We start from the raw sequence: 17,923 nt of genomic DNA, 5'->3' as shown, positions 1-17,923 counted from the left end.
CAGATCTGATCATCTGTAGATTATTAAAGTTTTATACATACAATTAAGCCCTTAAAAATGATCTTTTATATATCTTCCTTCTGGCTGTACGTGTTCAACACAATTAACAGTTCACTGGTTGATATGGCTGCTGCAATGACAGATGCCATAAGGCCAAGACTAGAATAAATTTCCAGAAAATTGTGATTTTTTTTTTTAAATTGTTAAAAAAGAAATAGGGTCGGTGGCAAAAAAAAAAAAAACAACTGCCTTACCAATGAATTTCCATTTTGACTATACTTGTGACTAAGTAAGTAAGTAAGTATTTTTTTTTTTTATTTAAAGTTGGGTTAATGAGTACATATAAAAAATATCATAAACTCTATGGGGCTTTTATATCAACTAAGGAAGACTCTCCTACATTTCAGTCATTTGTAACTAAAGCTATGAGTTAGTCCAGATAAACATGACGTTCGACTGTGGCAAAATCTGACGTTCATGTCTCACTTAGGGCGAGCAAGTCAAATAAAAATAGCCTCCCACGACGGCATTATAATATAATATACAAATTGTACAAGTAACAAAAGTATAAATTTTATCATTTGAAAATTAAAAATGGTGTAATTACAACTTACTGAAGAGAAAAGCTTATTTCTATATTTATAACTATTATAAACATAAACTGCAATCTGACACAATCTTATACATATGAAATTTCATTTATAAAACAAAATTTACCCAATAGAGTTTCGATTGAACTTCGAAATTATCGCCCTTAGCCGGTGCTCTAACTAACAACCAATATTCAAAAGAAGATAAGAAGAATTTTGTATGTGATGTAACATGACCTCACGGGCCCATTCATATTATTATGGATAATAAAAGTTCTTTCTCTTCTTCTTCTCCTTCTTATCATCATCTTACATCGCATACACTGAATATCAAAATTCATTAAACTTACATTTTAGGCACATAACAAAGATCTACAATGACTGATTTACCACGTTTTCAATACTTTCTACAAGCATGTCTAAAAACATCTGCATGTTACTCCTACAACGTAAAAGATTGGAATCCCGTTCCTCCATACTCCATACCCCAGTTAGGATGGCACCAAGTCCGAAAATAACTTGCCAGAGTGAACTGCGTGTCAGTCAGGGTTCAGACCGAAACACTCATGTGAAACTGCATTGAATTATCTCATAGATGGTTAAAAAATATCGATGAAGGTAAACTTACCGGTGTTTTGTTCATTGATCTGACCAAAGCGTCTGACATTTGTTAATCATAAGGTCTTACTGCATAAGCTTATGTCATTTGGAATATGTAAAAATACATATGATGGGTTTAAATTCTATTTGAAGCAACAACAGAGAACAGTGTGTTGGTTGGAAAGGGAAATTATCTAAACCGCAAAAAATGTCTACTGGTGTACCCCAAGGTTCTACACTTGAACCTTTGTTTTTTAAAACATTTTGTAAATGATTATCCATACTGTCTTAAATGTTGTCATCCAACTATATGTGCAGACGTCGACACCTCTACTGACGTATGTGATAAATCTGTACAAGTTATTGAAGATAAATTAACAGAAGATTTACTTAATTCTATAAAATGGATGAATAAGAATACATTAACTATATGCATGAAAAATTTAGGAACAAGCCATAAATTGGCAAACTTTTTAAGGTATATAATAATACTTGTATTAGAAAGAGTAATCAAGGGAACCAAGGTTATAGAGGTAATCAAAAGAATGCAATCCAGGGACAAAGACCAGACATGGAAAACAGACATACACAACAAAGAACACAAAGTAACTAAAATCATACATACAAAGTAACAAAAGCAAATGAGCAACTCGGACTCCACTAAAAACTGGGAGCATGGACCAGGTGCACCGGTAGGGTAAGCGTCCTCTGCTTTTCTAGAAACACCCGCCGAGTTGCTCATAAAAAGTCAAGCCCGGGGTAGACAAATGACGAAAGGAAAACTATGACCCGTTGAATAAATCAGTTTTCATGGTGCTGATGGATACACCATAACGATCCACGAGTTCATGATGACGACCATAAAACTTCTGTAATGATACTTCAATCTTGTAGCAACATAACCCTGTTCCAGAAGCCTATTTGTTAGAATTCTAGCGCGATACAAAAAGTCTGCGTAGTTTCGGCAAGCTCTGGCAAAACGTATGAGTTGTGATATGAACACTCCATACGCAGGAGCCGAAGGGATGTTGCCACAGATGAAAGGAAAGTTGACAATTCTGAATGAAAAGTCATTACGTCTGTCGTAAAGTTTGGTCAATAGTTTTCCTTTACCATCGATTTCTAAGTGTAGGTCAAGATATGAGGCTGACTTTACAGTGTCTGTAGTATCCTTTATCTCAAGTTCTTTTGGGTAGATGCGATGTATCAAATCCCCGAAATCAACGATGTTGTATCAGAAAATGTTACCTCAGCCAAATTATTGGGTGTTACCATAGATGAATGTTTAACTTAGAAGACACATCTTAAAATAATTTCCAAGAAAATATCTTAGAAAAATGGTGTACTTAGAAGACTTAGTCCATTTATGTCAAATTAAGCTTACTTAAAGTTTATAACAGTATTAAATGTTTATTTCCAAAGTTTAACTACTGTTGTACTGTATGGTGTGGTGCAAAAAAATAAATGTACATGCAATACTGACGTAATTTTTAAGATTCAGAAGGCGGTTGCTCGCATTATACTTTATGTCAGAAATATACTTAATCCATCACAAAATTTATTTTCTGTACTTAGATGGATGCCAACACATGCTATTTTGTATTCAGAAAGGTTATTTAAGTTTTTAAAGTACTTTACAATTTAACACCTACATATATGAATATCGATGTATATTTAAATATGTACATGAAATTAGCTCTAGAAGAACTAGATGGATTGTCAATAATTTGTTATTTACTCCAAGATCTCGTACTGTGTACACGTATTATAGACGCTCGCTAACAGTGTCTGGTACCAGTGTTTGGAACAATATACCTGAAAACGTCAGAAATTGTGGCGGATCCTGAGGGGGGTTTGCAACTCTCTTTAGTGGAAAATTTGTCTTTTTCATGCATAAAATTTACAAAAATAATGCCAAATATAGCCTCAGCACCCCTTTTTCTGAGGAACCTCGGCTGGCACCCCTCCTTTTAAAGTGTCTGGATCCGGCCCTGTAGTACACTATTTAGTATGTGGGATGTCAGGTACAATAGAGAAAAAAGTATAAATGTTCCAACTATCTAGCCCATTATATTCGTTTATTAGAATAACCCAAAATAACATTGCTATTACAGAAGGAGCAAAATTTTGGTTGACCCAACTGCTGAGAGGAACTTAGACTAATTCAAACAGATTAAAATTATGAGTTCATATCTGTTATAATTTCTAGTCAGGGGGATCCTGCAAGACCAGGAATGCCTAAAAATTATACACACAGTCAACAACAGACATAATATTCACATCCGAATCTTTTTGGATCATAAAAAAAAATAATTTGGCTGAAAGACGGACACTGTAAAATTTATATTTAGACCAGGGAAATTTAGATAGTGGAAGAAAAATGCTTATTTCTGATCCCATTTTGTCCTCCATTCCTGAAAAGTAAGTTAGGGTCATTACCTTTTATATCCACCAAAATTATTGTGCGAAATATACATTGTAATAGTATAATTTCATAGAGATACTTGCACAGTCACTTTTACATAAGTTATTGCCCTGCAATCAAGCAAAGTTGGTTTTGTTCTTTTGGTCCCCAATTCCTTTATGGTTACAGTAACCAACCCAAGTCAACATTCGGTGTCATTTAATTACATAGCGGTCTATACGTATGTAATACTTGTTTGAAAGTTCTGCTTCTGAATCATTTTCCTATCTTTAGTATAGGTTATACCAAAACCTTCCTGGTACTACTTTATTCTAGATCCATATACTTTCATACAAGTTATTGACCGTTCTTCAGGAAAATGCTTAATTTTTTTCCTGGTACCCTTCGACCCATAACTTTTAAATGGTCACAACACCCGAATTTAATCAAAATATTTCACCATGTATAACAATACAATTTCGTGAAAATCAATGTGCCTATAGTTCTGTTGTATATATATATTTCATGTAATGCTAATTTCTTGCCCTAAGTTAAAAAACGGTTTGGCCTTATCACCGAGAATCTAAACCATATTGGATCCTTGTGGTAAAATATTAAGATCCAGCAACTTATATTCAAATTTTAAACGGAAGGTGTCTATCTATATATATACGGACGACGACAGAGCCACATCATCCGACTGCATTTTGTTCATTCGACAGCATGAAGAAACTATCGGTGAATTCTAATGGGAACACATTGTACCCCACTTCTCAATGGCCCGTTTCTATATACTACTAAACTCTCCAAAGAACCATAAATTTGTGTTATCCTCTTTCGGTCTCTCTACCAAAGGCTATGATTGTGATCTACCTTCTATGTATTTAATTTCAAAATTCCACAAGAATCCATACAAACAACGCCACATAGCAGGATCTGCAAATTGTACCACCAAACCTCTTTCATAACTTATAATTTCTATATTCACAGCTGTCAAAGTGGGTCTCCAGTCCTACCACGACACTTGTTACTCCCGTAGTGGTATTAATCAATGTGGATTATGAAAATTTCGAAAGATTGGACACCCTCATTTCAATATTATAATCAAAATACAATAGCATTAAAACTTTGATTTGACAACTCTTTATACTTCTATTCCAAATACCCATTTGAAATCCGGACTCACAAACATTATACATTGAAGTAATCCCCCCAAAAAAAAAAAGATGGTACACCTTGATAGATACGTAGATTCCTCATACTTCGTGAAAAAAAAAACGATTCCAAATCCTCTCCAAATATACCGAAGAAGATATTTCTAAATGCTAGATTTTTTTTATTGGAAACATATTTTTCCAGTGTTGGGGGCGAGTTTTTCAACAAAATGTCGTCATTCCAATGGGAACAAATAATGCTCCTCTACTCGCTGACATATTCCTTCACTTTTATTAGGCCGACTTTATAGCTTATCTGATTCAAAGGAAAAATCATCGTTTAGCTGAAATATTGCTGCTCGAGCGCTAAACCCCAACAATCAATCGTTTAGCCAGATCCTTTGTTCTCCACTATATAGATGACGTATTATCGCTAAACAATCCTAGTTTCGGGAATTTTATACATCACATCTGCCCCCAAAGATCTGAGATAAAGGATACTGCAGACACTGTGAAGTCAGTCACATATCTTGACCTACACTTAGAACACTCCAGCAATGCTAGAGGTTGACCTGGCAAACTATTTTCTGACTTGGTGCCATCCTTACCTCTAGCATATGACATGTTGAAAGCCACCGCAAATGTGAATTAGCTAAACATGTGTTTTAAAATATTTTAAGCCTTTTATTTACATTAAAGAAGTTTAACCTACCGGAAATCAAGAGATAAAAACCCTTAATATTTGTTAAATACCTAGAATACATCTTTAATGAAGACAGTTGTTAAAATGACCAGCCACTTTGAACTAGGTCACTTATTCTACGGAATACAATATATTATTGACAAAACGATCTTTAAGTTGGTAAAGGTAATTCGTTGGTTAATTTGATATGTTCGTTTCGCAAATTTTAAAATCCGTAATCTTATCAACCGGAATAACACACTCAAAAAGCTAAAACCCAAATATGAAGTTCATTTTAACTGCATTTACAAAGGATTTCCAGGATTGCTGGATTTTCTCATCAGGTAGGTCATTTATTTTTCTTCAGTTAAGTCACCTTTACCCGTATTATGGTAAAGAAACCGTATAAAACGTTTTAAATGGAAAAAAATTTAACTACAATTCTACCGATTTCAAAGAACGTCGGAATTGTAGTAGTACACTTAGAAATCAATGGCAAAAGAAAAAGAATTAAATGCTATAACTTTTCATTCCATATTGTCAACTTTCATGTAGCAACATCGATCCCTTCACCACCTGCGTGTGTTTTCATATCACAACTCGTACGTTATGCCAGAGCTTGTCGTGTCAGTTTTCCTTCCCTTTACACAAGACACTTTTCACAAGCAACTCGGCAGGTGTTCCTAAAAAAGTAGAGAACACATCTCCTACTGGTGCACCTGAGCGAAGTTCCCAGTTTCTAGTGAAGTCCAGGTTGCTCATTTACTTATGTTTCTGTGTACGTGTTATTTGGATTAGTTCCAAGGATCGCGGTCTTTGTCGTACGTGTCCTTTTCAATCCTCGGAAATTTTTTATTTCTGCTCAAATCTTGGTTCCTTAGATTACATGTTCTCAGCTAGAGCCACAAATAGTGCCTTCCTTTTGAGGTATAATTTCGAATAGGTCAATGCACTTATGGCTCAATTATTGTCTGAACATGATAAAAAGGGTTTTTCGACACATATTTCTGTTTACATCACAACCCTCAAATTTTTTGGTCGGTACAACTTTTCTTCAAAAGACCATTCTAAAAGTAATGTATGCTTACTTCCAGGTGAACTTGCATCTCAGTTGAACTTTCAAAAAGAAAATCTCCCTAACAGATGAAACTAAAATGCTGGTTGCAGCTTGATACGACCGCAGAGGTCGAACCCTGAAAGTTGAGACAAGTATGACAGCAGTATTCAAACTTGACACAGCCGCCAGTTTTGATTCCAATTAAAAAATTGACACTGGATAAGAATTTTAACAGAATCAATGTGCCCCGTATGCATTAATGGTTCAAGACAAAAACACCTAAAACCAGTCCAACCCTTTCTAAGACGGTATGGCTCTTCGTGGTAGTTCCAGAGATCTATTCACTTAACAGTAAAGTTATCTGGAGAGAATGAAAATACTTATGGCCCTTACAGTGAGTTGACTCCATTTTTATGTATCAAACAGGTGAGTAAACCCTTTGGTCCTTACTGTGAAATAGTTGATGAGCATGCATGAAGCAATTTATTTTACCCAAGCCCGACCTTGCAGAATTGTATATTGAGCATGCTAATCAGCTTACCACAAAAGCGTCTATTGGTATATATTATAGGCTAGTTCAGTTCAACAAGGTCAGAGGTCAATCAACTCGCTGTACTATACAGTTGAAATCAGTTCAAAATATGGTCATTTAAAATGGCAAAATGGTCATTTAATTCCAAATTTCATTTAAATAATGGCCAATATTTGAATTTTTTTATTCCAGTCATTGCTTTAGTAATTGATGCAATTGAAACACTATACTGTAGCCATCATCATAGAAGTTAAGAGACATCATTATATTGCCTATAATCAATCTAGTAACTACATAACTCTTTCAATACTTTTCTTCAAGACACCAGAACCATTTTCTAATATATTTTTACACCATATGATTAAATCTAAGCCAATCACAACTTCCCACTTTGATTTTATAAATAAATATGAGAAGAAACATCTTTTCAGAAGGTTTATTGTCTATCTGAAGCCATAGCTTTCTATCACTTTCTGGTATGGAGCTATCTTTTTAGCAATGTTTTTCTTTGCTTGATCTCGAAGTCTCTGAAAAAAAAAGATGAAAACACAATTTCATACAGGATCAATTTAGAATAACATTCATGCAAAAAAAATATTTTTAGCATGAACAGATTTCAATTCCTCTTCTAGTTACCCATGGCAGTGAAATGGAGTCCAGAGAAGGTTTTTTTAAAGTTTTGTAGGTAGATTTCTCACATGGTACAGTAAACACTGTGAATAAAACTCCTGTGGATATCAGAAAGTTACCAAGATTCTACAGGTCTGAATGTAGATGGGCAACTGAAACAGCTGCACACAATGATACACCAATCAAAAGGCAGGCATATGAAAAATGAGAACTTACCACATAAATGTATCACAATCACTTTAATAAACATGTTTCAGTTGGTGGTACATGATTGTTTTCACTTACAATCAATGAATTGATTCGGTGATTTTAGTAAATCATCATTAACATGTTAAGAGTGAAAAAGTGAAAGATTATGCCAAATGAACGAAATTCACATTTTTTATTAATAATATTATAAATAAAACAGTTTGTGAAATCAATATTATAAAATCTATAGTTGCTAAAATGTGTTAAAGAGTCTATAGATGTCCAAAACAAACACTTCTCAAATGCTACCACCCCAGGGCTTAAATTAGACATCGAGGTTACAGTAAATTCAGTCTGAATAATTACAATAATGACATTTTTGTCAACAATGTTATGTTAGATATTAACTTTTCCCTGTCAAAGACAAATGAGGAAAGTGAACATAAACAAGAATTTATAATAGATTACAAAAATATCAGTATTGTAATTTTTTAGGCTGAATTTACTGTAACCTCCTAGATAAAGCCCTTATACTAAGAATGGTGATCAATATGTCCTAGATGTCATGGAAATTTGAATTCAAGACATAGAGGCCTAATAATTCCCACTCTTCACCATTATCAAGTACACCCGCCAGCAGGACATTTTACATTTCTTATTTATAACTTAAATGACATAACAAAAATATTTTGATCTACAGGGAAAAAAGATGGGTTGTCAATAGGTATTAAATGTCCTCGAAAATTGTTAGAAAACTTTTTTCTGCTCTTCCCTTAGTAAGTTCTTGTTCCCTGCATTGACAAACAAATGACTTTTTTTTACAGGATGTATTAAAGATTTTGAGGGTTTTTTTTTTTTTTTAATTGCACCATCAGTTACAGTTTTCTACATTAAATTCAGACAATGTAGGTAATAAATAATCATCACAGGTGCTGGAGTGTAGACTTCAGATACCTAATTTCTATTTACAGAAAGAAAAGTACTGCTTAAGGAGGTAGACCTGGGGTAAGGGACATAACTCTTATAAATCATTGGGACGTTTGTAATCAGCATTTTACATCTATCTTGTGTAAGCATTTAATTAACTTGGATTCATTTTATTCTGCTTCAAACTAAAGCTTGAGATGCTTTGGTGAAATGGAATATTATACAAACATATCACTGATTTCATGAGTTATATCCCTTACCCTAGGCCTACCTCCTTAAGGAGATATAGAGGAGAGAAGATAAATATTAGAATTGTCCAGCAAATAAATCATTTTGAACATTGAATTGGGCTCAGATGACTGGATTAGGTCTTTAAGGCTATAATGAATTGATATTCTTATAGAATAGTACAACTGGCATAAGTTCTTATTGTTAAAGATCCACTTTGTTGTACCTCATTTTTCCTTTTTCTTTCATAGAACTGTTTTGACTTGACTTTTCGTCTTGTCTCCAGGGTTGAGACAACCTTCTGGTACTTCCATCCAACTTCATGTGAAAGTCTGTTCAGATCACAATACTAGAAGTAAAAATATTCAGTAGGTATTATGAAAAACATCTTGCATGTATTTGAACACTGCAATACAATGCATATTATAGAAACATACATACAGATCACAAGGGAGTGGGTGGAAAGATTTCAAGAACATGTTTCAGTTGGTGGTACATGATTGTTTTCACTTATAATCAATGAATTGATTCGGTGATTTTAGTAAATCATCATTAACATGTTCAATTACACATTTCACATACAAGCTGTCACAATGTATTATAGAATCTGGCCGACTGTTAGAATTTTAATTAAAGAAGCTTAATTAGCATGCTCACAATACCCCTCCCCAACATGCACACATAATTCATTACCAAATCCAAATCTATGAAAATCAATCCCATCTAATTTTATTGCTACCAACTATTCACCGACGTTTGAAGGTCCAGGTGACAACCCTAAATCACTGATTTTTTTATTAAGACCCACCTCCCAAAAAGTGATCCCCCTTGACTGATTTTTGTGAAAAAAAAATGGAGGGGCCATCCCTGGGAAAACTCTATATCATTAATTTTACTAAGTACCTCTGCCAAAAAATGTGAACCCCTTGACAAATTTTTGTGAAAATCAAGCCATCTAAGATTTTATTGTTACTAACCATACACTAATGTTTGAAGGTAATTAATCAAAAGATGGAGGTGTTATCCAGGCGACAAGATGCTATGACACAGATGAAGGGGATAAAAACATTATCCCCCTGCAACTTTTTTGCATGGGGTATAATATGTGATGAAACATCAAATCACATTAGTACTTTCTAAGATTTTGAGGCATACACATATATCTATAAGAAGGAAGGCCAATGATGAGTCTTTTATTAGTGAATTCCCTTCAAGTCGTAGAGGTGAATTTGAAATGAGGACATATACAGGTGAAGTACTGATTGCAAAAAAAAGGACTTCTTGTTATACCCCCAATTAAAGTTTTCTTGCAAATAAGTAAGACTACATAAAAAATTCTGCAGACAGACAAAAATTACCATACAAGAAAGAAGAATTCTTACAAACCCCTGCTTAATCACAAAAAGGAACTTAATTCATAACTCACAGGCAGAACATTGATTACTCAAGATCTGTTAAGACTCAAATCTATAAATGTTTAGTAAGTTCAATTATAATTAGTAATAGTTATATTGACATGTCATGCTCTCTGATCAAAACCACATTCATATTCAATACCTACATTGTAGGTTGTTAATTTTAACACTTCTCATGATGCAAGATTATGATCCAAGCCACAGAAATCCCACGAGATACATCTAAGAGACCTCATGTAATCACATCAAAATGTTTAAGATTTTGCATATGGGTTTTGAAATTCAAGTATTAAAAATGAAATAGCTGCTGTTCTTAACATGTTTCAGTTGGTGGTACATGATTGTTTTCACTGAAAATCAATGAATTGATTCGGTGATTTTAGTAAATCATCATTAACATGTTGAACAGCAACTTCTTAAATCCTAAACATAGTTTAAATCATTGAAGTAGAACAAATATGCCTATCATTGAGAAAATATCTAAAAAGTGACTTCTCATCAGACAAGGCAAATGTGTCTGACCACCAGGCAATGACTAACGAACTCCCATTAAATCAGGCTGATATTTCATTATCTTATTGAACATAAAGGGCTTTGGAATATGCATTGCATCAAACAGATAAAAAATCTGCTTTGTCAAAGCGGTCTTACCACTGCTCACAAGAGCACACCATATAGATTATAAATTAACAAAATTTTCTGTTGCTATTTTCAGTAACACCTTACCTTTCGCATAGGATTGAGTCTAAGAACTCTAAGTGCTGATGGTACCACTTGTCTCTTTTGTTTATCATATGGAGGTGGGATTCCTTCGAATACTTTAAGTCTGGCCAGAGCTTCTTTACCTCTTGTCAGTTTGTGTGGTACCATTCCTGTTAAATTATCAATCATTTCTATGATTAGAAATTGCAAGGTCAAATATCAGTGGCATTGGGATGCTATTCAATCTGTCAAGATTTTACAGTTCAAGAAGGATGTTATTTAAACAACATGTAGTATTCAATAGGCAAAATTGGAAGATATAATTTAACAAAAGAAATATGGGGGTTAATTCTGGATTTGAAAAGGCTGAAGGCTACCATTAATGAAAAGGCATCACTACATGTAGCTTATTCATATTACTCAAGACTTGTTAAATTGAAAAAGCAGTCTGTTTAGTACTTGAAATGAATTATACAGAGTAAACAAAATTTCAGGTCACAATAGTTCAGAGGTCATAGTCAGTAGAAACAACCACCAGCCCTGTCAAACTGACTATAAAAGTGTTTTCTGACTGATGGATGTTAAGTAAACGGTAGCTACATCAATAACTCTAGTATGAACTGTTCATACTCATAGCTATTAAGATGTGATATATACACCATAACTTGACATTTATATTAACAAAACAACATGTCAGACAGAGTTTGATTTCATAGCAACTCAATGTAGGTAAGGTAAGAATCATCATTCATGTTGTCTGTCAGAAAAAGTAAAAACCAAGCTAATTCCACACACAAAAAAAAACATCACATATCTATTCAAGGTGATGCAGTGTTAAGTTGCTAGAAAGTGTTTTTCACAGGAAAAATCAAATCCTAAGATTTAGCATCCCATACTGAAGTTGGATAATAAATATCTAGTGGTGGTAATTTATAGTTGCTATTTAAAATGTAACAAAAAAATTCCATCATAGATTGGTTATGTTGAAAAATGCACCAAGTCAATAAACAGCAAGTGGAAGTGTGACAGACCTGAAATCACATCACATGATATAGGACCCCATCAAAGATTCAGAAAACAGTCAAAAATGCTGGTTATTGACTGACAAATTTTGCAAATGACCAACAAATATTTTCCAATATTGGACATAAAAAATTGTCAACCCTTATAAAGTACAGTCTGCATGGTTTTCTTAGTGTTTATTTTGTGTCTTAACATCCTGTCTACTTGTCTCTAATTGTTCATTTGAAATTAATTAACAGGTTTGCATCAATATTAGCCGATATGCAGCCACCAGTGACTGTGATTTACCAGTAACTGATTAGAACTGAAAGTTTTTTAAAAGTGTATTCTCGATCTGAGCATGTAAAAGACCGACACAAACGTGTGCTGGATTTTGATCACATGACAAAAATGCGCTGTCAAAATTTCCTGACCCTTGGACCCCATACTTAAGTTGGGTAATAAATATCTAGTGGTGGTGACTTGTAGTTGCTTAGAAAAGTGTTACAAAAATAATTTCCAAGAAAAAAAAAAAAAACTGATGCAACTGATATTATGGAACTATTGATTATCCCTACCTCTGACAGTCTTGTAGAAAACTTTGCTTGGGGCTCTGAAGTGGAAGGGGCCTCTAGATGGCTTAACATTGCATCTTTTCTTCAAGTAGTCAAGGTATTTCACTGGAAAAATAATATAGCATAAATGAAATATTCTGTTATATGCATACTGATAAAAGTAACTCTTCAGAGGAAATTAAAACCAGAAAAGTATCTGATCTTATGGTAACTACAGTTTGATTTATTGTACCATCAGTAACAGTTATCTACATCAAATTCAGACAATGTAGGTAATGAATAATCATCACAAGTACAACAAACAGAACAGACAATAGATGGACGATCTGATGGAAAGACAGTCTTCACAAAAAAAACTGTCCATGACATGTATGCTACTGGAAAATTTAAAGAAGCTAAATCATTATTAAACACAAAGGATCTGTAGGTTTGAAATGCTTTTTTGATGACTTGTATGCCTGGGTAAAAATAAAACTCACAGCTGGACTTCTCTTTTACTAAGTTTTTTATTCAGTTAAACTTACCCAAGAATTTAAGCCAACTTGTCATTTTGGACTTATTAGACTTTATTAGATTTTTCTGTTGAATGACTGGACTGAACATTACGACTTTTGGGCTTAAAAAAATACCAATGTTTCCACTTACCTACTAACCCTTATTTTTTGTGCCTGCCCTGAAGTCTTTTTTACCATTTTTTGATAAGCACTAATATAGGCTGAGTGTGTCTCAAACTCGTGAAAAACTTTTGAATTTTAAGTAATTAAATGAAATAGCTGCTGTTCTTTAACATGTAACAGTTGGTTGTACATGATTGTTTTCACTGAAAATCAATGAATTGATTCTGTGATTTTAGTAAATCATCATTAACATGTTGAACTGCAACTACTTCAATCCTAAACAAAATTTAAACCACTGAAGTAGAACAACTATGCCAAACTATTGAGTGAGAAAAGATCAGAAAGAACATCTTTCCAGTCATGGCAAAATGTGCCTGACTGCAGCGCAATGACAGATGAACTTTCATTCAATCCTAATGAAATTTCCTTATTTCCTTGTCAGAAAAAGTTTGCCTACCTACCAATCCAAAATTTTTAGAAGATATTAATGGATACAAAGGTAAAGGTATTTTTTTCTTAGCCTTATCATAATACACATACTTAAAAAAATTAATCTTAGCGAAGAATTTTCCCCTCCAGTCAATTTCAACTAATCCCAATACAAACAAAACTTAACTCAACTTGGATGTAAGACCCAAATATTTGGACTTTAAATAGCAAAGGACATGTTACAGAGAAGATCAATTTACTACTGTCATTTTAATTTTTAGCAATCAAGTGAGCATACACTTAATTCTCATTTTATCTACAACTGTATAATGGTCGAATAAGCAAGCACTAGTTTCTCATACTGCTCAAAGATGTACTATTACACAGTAACACTGTTTGACAGAATTTTAAAATGCAGTCAAAGTCATCAGCTCTACAGCTCATTCTTTTTAAGTTCACAGTAAGTTGAAACAAAAAATAAATTCAGCAGCATCAGTATTTGAACCTCATCATGAAATTTCAGACAATGTAGATAATAGAAACATCATTACTGCTTCTCAATTAATTCAGATTAAACACTTAATTGGATACATAACGTAAGGTTTTAAGTACTTACATTTAGATCTGAAGAAGTTGCCAGAAATGTTGATACCTTCACATCTTACGACAACAACTCTCTGTCCTGAAAAAGAAAATGTTACTTTTCAAATGACACTGCTGAAATCCATTTATAATACACAGCCAAGTATGCACATTTACCTATCACTGTCGGAGCTATGCCTACAGGATTGAACTGTGTGTTTTGTCATCTTTTTTTGGGGAGGGTAACACATTTACTTCTAACTGGAAAATCTTTTAGTTAAGTACATGAAACATTCAAACTGCCTCGTAGTCAGACATATACAATGTGTGAAGTCATACATACACCCAAGATATCACTTTTCATTCCACCAGCCACTGTTGTTTATAGGAATTCATACTTATGGTTTCCATTACATTTTAAAGCCTTCTTAATTAATTGTCTGTTAATTATTACAAACCTCAATCTAATCTTATACTGCAAATAAATGTGGTTTCTTCAAATTATTCTGATTGACTACAACTACTTCTCTGCAGGTTCCTTCATATTTTACAAGAATATATACATGTTGACAAAAATTACCTTGTAAAATGGTCTTAGCAACTACTGCTGCTAGTCTTCCCATTAAATGCCCCCTGGCATCAATTATGATGGGCTACAATGTAAGAGTAGACAGTTTTTTCATGAATTATCACTTAGGGATAATAAAAGATTGATGTAACAAAAACAAATCCACAAAAACAAAAAGATTTGAAAAATGATACATATTCATGTTTGACATTTTAAACACTTTCCTACTTCAATTTTGATAACATCAAATGTAATAGCAAATACAGTTAGCAAAAATATCTGACTCTCTTTGGCAAGTAGAAAGCTGGGGTTTTCTGAAGAATATGTTAAGTTTGGAAAGCCAACTGAAGTATGGGAAATCTGAATTTAGACTTCCCCAAAGGAAACCTTAAATTTTCATAAATTCTAGAACAGTGTCGGTACGAAATTATGAAAAAGTATTGTCCTATAATGAAAATATTATCCACTAATGCAACTGCCTAACAAGCCTGACAGTAACAAGAAGTTATTATCAATAAATATTATCAAAACATACGAATATCACTATATTTTCACTGATCCACCTATTTCTGCGTAAAGGATTTCAATAATTGGCTAATCATTTCGACTAAATAGAAAGAAAATTATACTGTCTTGAACAGTGAAACCGCTACCCACGTGGTATTTAGCCATTAAATTAGGAATTCAGATCATTCAAGGGCACAATTTATATGACTTGGGGACAATTTTACGAATGACTGCTATAATATAATCAGACTTTTGCTATTTCAAGTTTGATATAAGTCAAATAGTAATAATTTCCACATAATTATAGTTGATATCAACCTTCTCCGAAAAACCCATGTTGAAAAAAGGAAGTAGGAAGGGGTTTACAAATTGTATATCACGGATTATCGGAAGTACAATAGACCATAGAAAAAGACGGGACACACAAATGTAATATCCGTGTATATTTTGATGTCCACAATCAGTTATTTATTCATTATATTATATTGCGTGTACAAATCATAGAGGTGGATAGATCTGTTAACTACAGGTCTATGGTAGATCCAGACTTTTCTTAAAGGTGGGTTCAAATAAAAAATATACATATAGGGGTCAGATATCAGTTAGCCATTTAGTCATTAGCTTTCGGCACAAATAATGCACAAAATGAACAAAATTTTCCAACAACAGGGGTTCAATTCGCGGAACACCTAGAGCTGTCGCTGGATAGTATTCATCACATGATCCTCACGATTACTTCATTACCCATTTAACAGACAACTAGAGCGGCAGGTATATGGCAAGCAAAAGTAGACAAAAAGCCCTATTTTTATATTAAAAAATAAATTTCTAATATTAAAAGATAATTTTTAATATAAAAAAATCATTTAGAAATTGATTTTTTAATATATATGAAAATAAATTTTTAATATTAAAAATCAATTTCAAATATTAAGAAATCAATTTCTAATATTTAAAAAAATCATTCTTTCATTTTCTAATATTAGAAATCCAATTTCTAATATTGAAAAAAATCATTTTTCAATATAAGAAAATGAGTTTTTAATGTTGAAAATTAAAACTTCGTTATTAGTCAAAATTTCATTTTCTGATATTAAAATTAAATAGTTTTTTAATATTAGAAATTTAATTTTTAATATTAAAAAGTGATTTTTTAATATTAGAAAATGAATTTCTTATGTTAGAAAATGAATTTATTATATTAGAAAATGAATTTCTTATATTAAAAAAATATTTATTAATATTAAAAAATGATATTTTAATATTAAAAAAAATAATTTCTTATATTAAAAGATATGGCTTTTTGTACACTATGGCTTGTCATATTATACCACTGCCCCCAGAACACCTTGGAAGGCGTCATTCTCGTTGTACCAATCCAAATTTAGATGCTACGCCTCAGTCCAAATGGGAAGAGGTTGGTTACAATAAAAGAGGTAAAAATCATGAGTATATTTAAAGTTTAACTTCTCTATTGCATGTTTCAAACAATTATTAGAGACGTCTGTCAACATGCGAGTTTAAAACGAACAATAAAACGTAACCATTATAAATATAGTGTCCGATGAAGAACGTGATTTAATGTCTTTAATCAACCCTGTTTCCTCTTACCGTCCAGCCACCAAATGTGCTTTTAACACCACCCAGGAAATCATCCAAGATGGTGAAATTTCGTCGTCATTTTTTTTTACAAATCCACAGATGCCTGTTGTTACTTGAATTAGCATAAAATGCCATTCCCAAGTCTAATTTTTTTAAATTTTGTCGTATTTGCAAAAACGACCAATATTTCAGGACTTAATGTACATGATGAAATCCTTCTTTGTCAAGAGAGACTTTCCAACAAAGTTTTGAATCGAGCAACCGCATCAGTTTCCAATTCATGGCTTCACTATGAATCGATTCATGAAGCCATGACTGCCTATAGAAAAAAAAGTCGGAAAGCGCGCACCTTGTAACAAGTTCTCTGCAAGTGCAGCAAAATTACCTATCAAACAGAAAACAATATGTTGGAGTTGGCTCTAGTCTCAGTGGTTGAGAAAACATTATAAAGGCATTCCGCAAGGCTCTATATTGGAACATATTCTCTGTAAATAATATATTCATCAATGACATATATCACTTTACATCAAGTAGTTCGCTGTACAATTACGCAGACGACAACACTATCTCTTAAGCAAATACTGACTGACATCGATCAAGTGATAAATACACTTGAAACAAATAGCTTGGCTTTAATACAGTAGTATGTTATTTCTTTGTATAGTTTTAAAATGATGATCGGTTTTTTTTTCAAGGATTGCTGATTGAATATGGGATACAACTGAATATACGTTTTAATATTCCTTTTGATACATACACTTCCTCCAATTCTGATTAGGTTTGAGGTCAAATCCAAGACACTGGTGGTGGAAAGATAGACCTAGATTACCTACGACGCGTTTCTTTTGTATGTATTAAAAATAACTTTTTATTTGACAAACGTTTTAAGAGGGTGTCCATTAAAAAAAAAGGCAGTGGGATGCATATGGCA

General features: G+C 33.0%; 2 protein-coding genes and 1 non-coding gene across 8 annotated transcripts in view; all 3 read right to left on the bottom strand.

Moving 5' to 3' along the window:
- The window catches only part of LOC148614905 (alpha-mannosidase 2C1-like), a 35,230-nt gene extending 34,048 nt beyond the window's left edge, over nucleotides 1-1,182 (bottom strand). For 2 of the 6 annotated variants that reach the window (XM_088589412.1, XM_088589406.1), the window contains exons 1-2: nucleotides 718-759; nucleotides 42-130 (exon numbers count right to left, since the gene is read on the bottom strand). The gene's annotated coding sequence lies outside the window, so the exon portion shown is untranslated. Of the gene's footprint in view, nucleotides 1-41; nucleotides 131-614; nucleotides 634-717; nucleotides 773-940 lie in introns of those variants that run through there. The other 4 variants (XM_088589407.1, XM_088589408.1, XM_088589405.1 and 1 more) reach the window with 4 other exon arrangements.
- Nucleotides 1,183-7,441: 6,259 nt separating this feature from the next.
- Nucleotides 7,442-15,791, bottom strand: LOC148614903 (large ribosomal subunit protein uL13-like). The gene is made up of 7 exons (XM_088589404.1): nucleotides 15,709-15,791; nucleotides 14,896-14,968; nucleotides 14,350-14,415; nucleotides 12,691-12,792; nucleotides 11,135-11,280; nucleotides 9,220-9,342; nucleotides 7,442-7,546 (listed from the first exon to the last, which is right to left on the bottom strand). Exons 1-7 carry the CDS (start codon nucleotides 15,724-15,726, stop codon nucleotides 7,463-7,465), a joined length of 612 nt encoding a protein of 203 aa, XP_088445530.1. The 5' UTR covers nucleotides 15,727-15,791; the 3' UTR covers nucleotides 7,442-7,462.
- LOC148614904 (small nucleolar RNA SNORD34) lies at nucleotides 8,702-8,773 on the bottom strand. The gene has a single exon (XR_015923925.1). It is a non-coding gene; the product is annotated as a small nucleolar RNA SNORD34 (small nucleolar RNA).
- Nucleotides 15,792-17,923: the final 2,132 nt, after the last annotated feature.

This window comes from Perna viridis, chromosome 6 (genome assembly GCF_037379345.1).
Source record: "Perna viridis isolate PV_CMFRI_1.1 ecotype Kerala chromosome 6, ASM3737934v1, whole genome shotgun sequence".
NCBI classification, from domain to species: Eukaryota; Metazoa; Mollusca; class Bivalvia; order Mytilida; family Mytilidae; genus Perna; species Perna viridis.
Note: the sequence above shows the minus strand (reverse complement) of the source record. Positions and strands in the feature narration are given on the sequence as shown.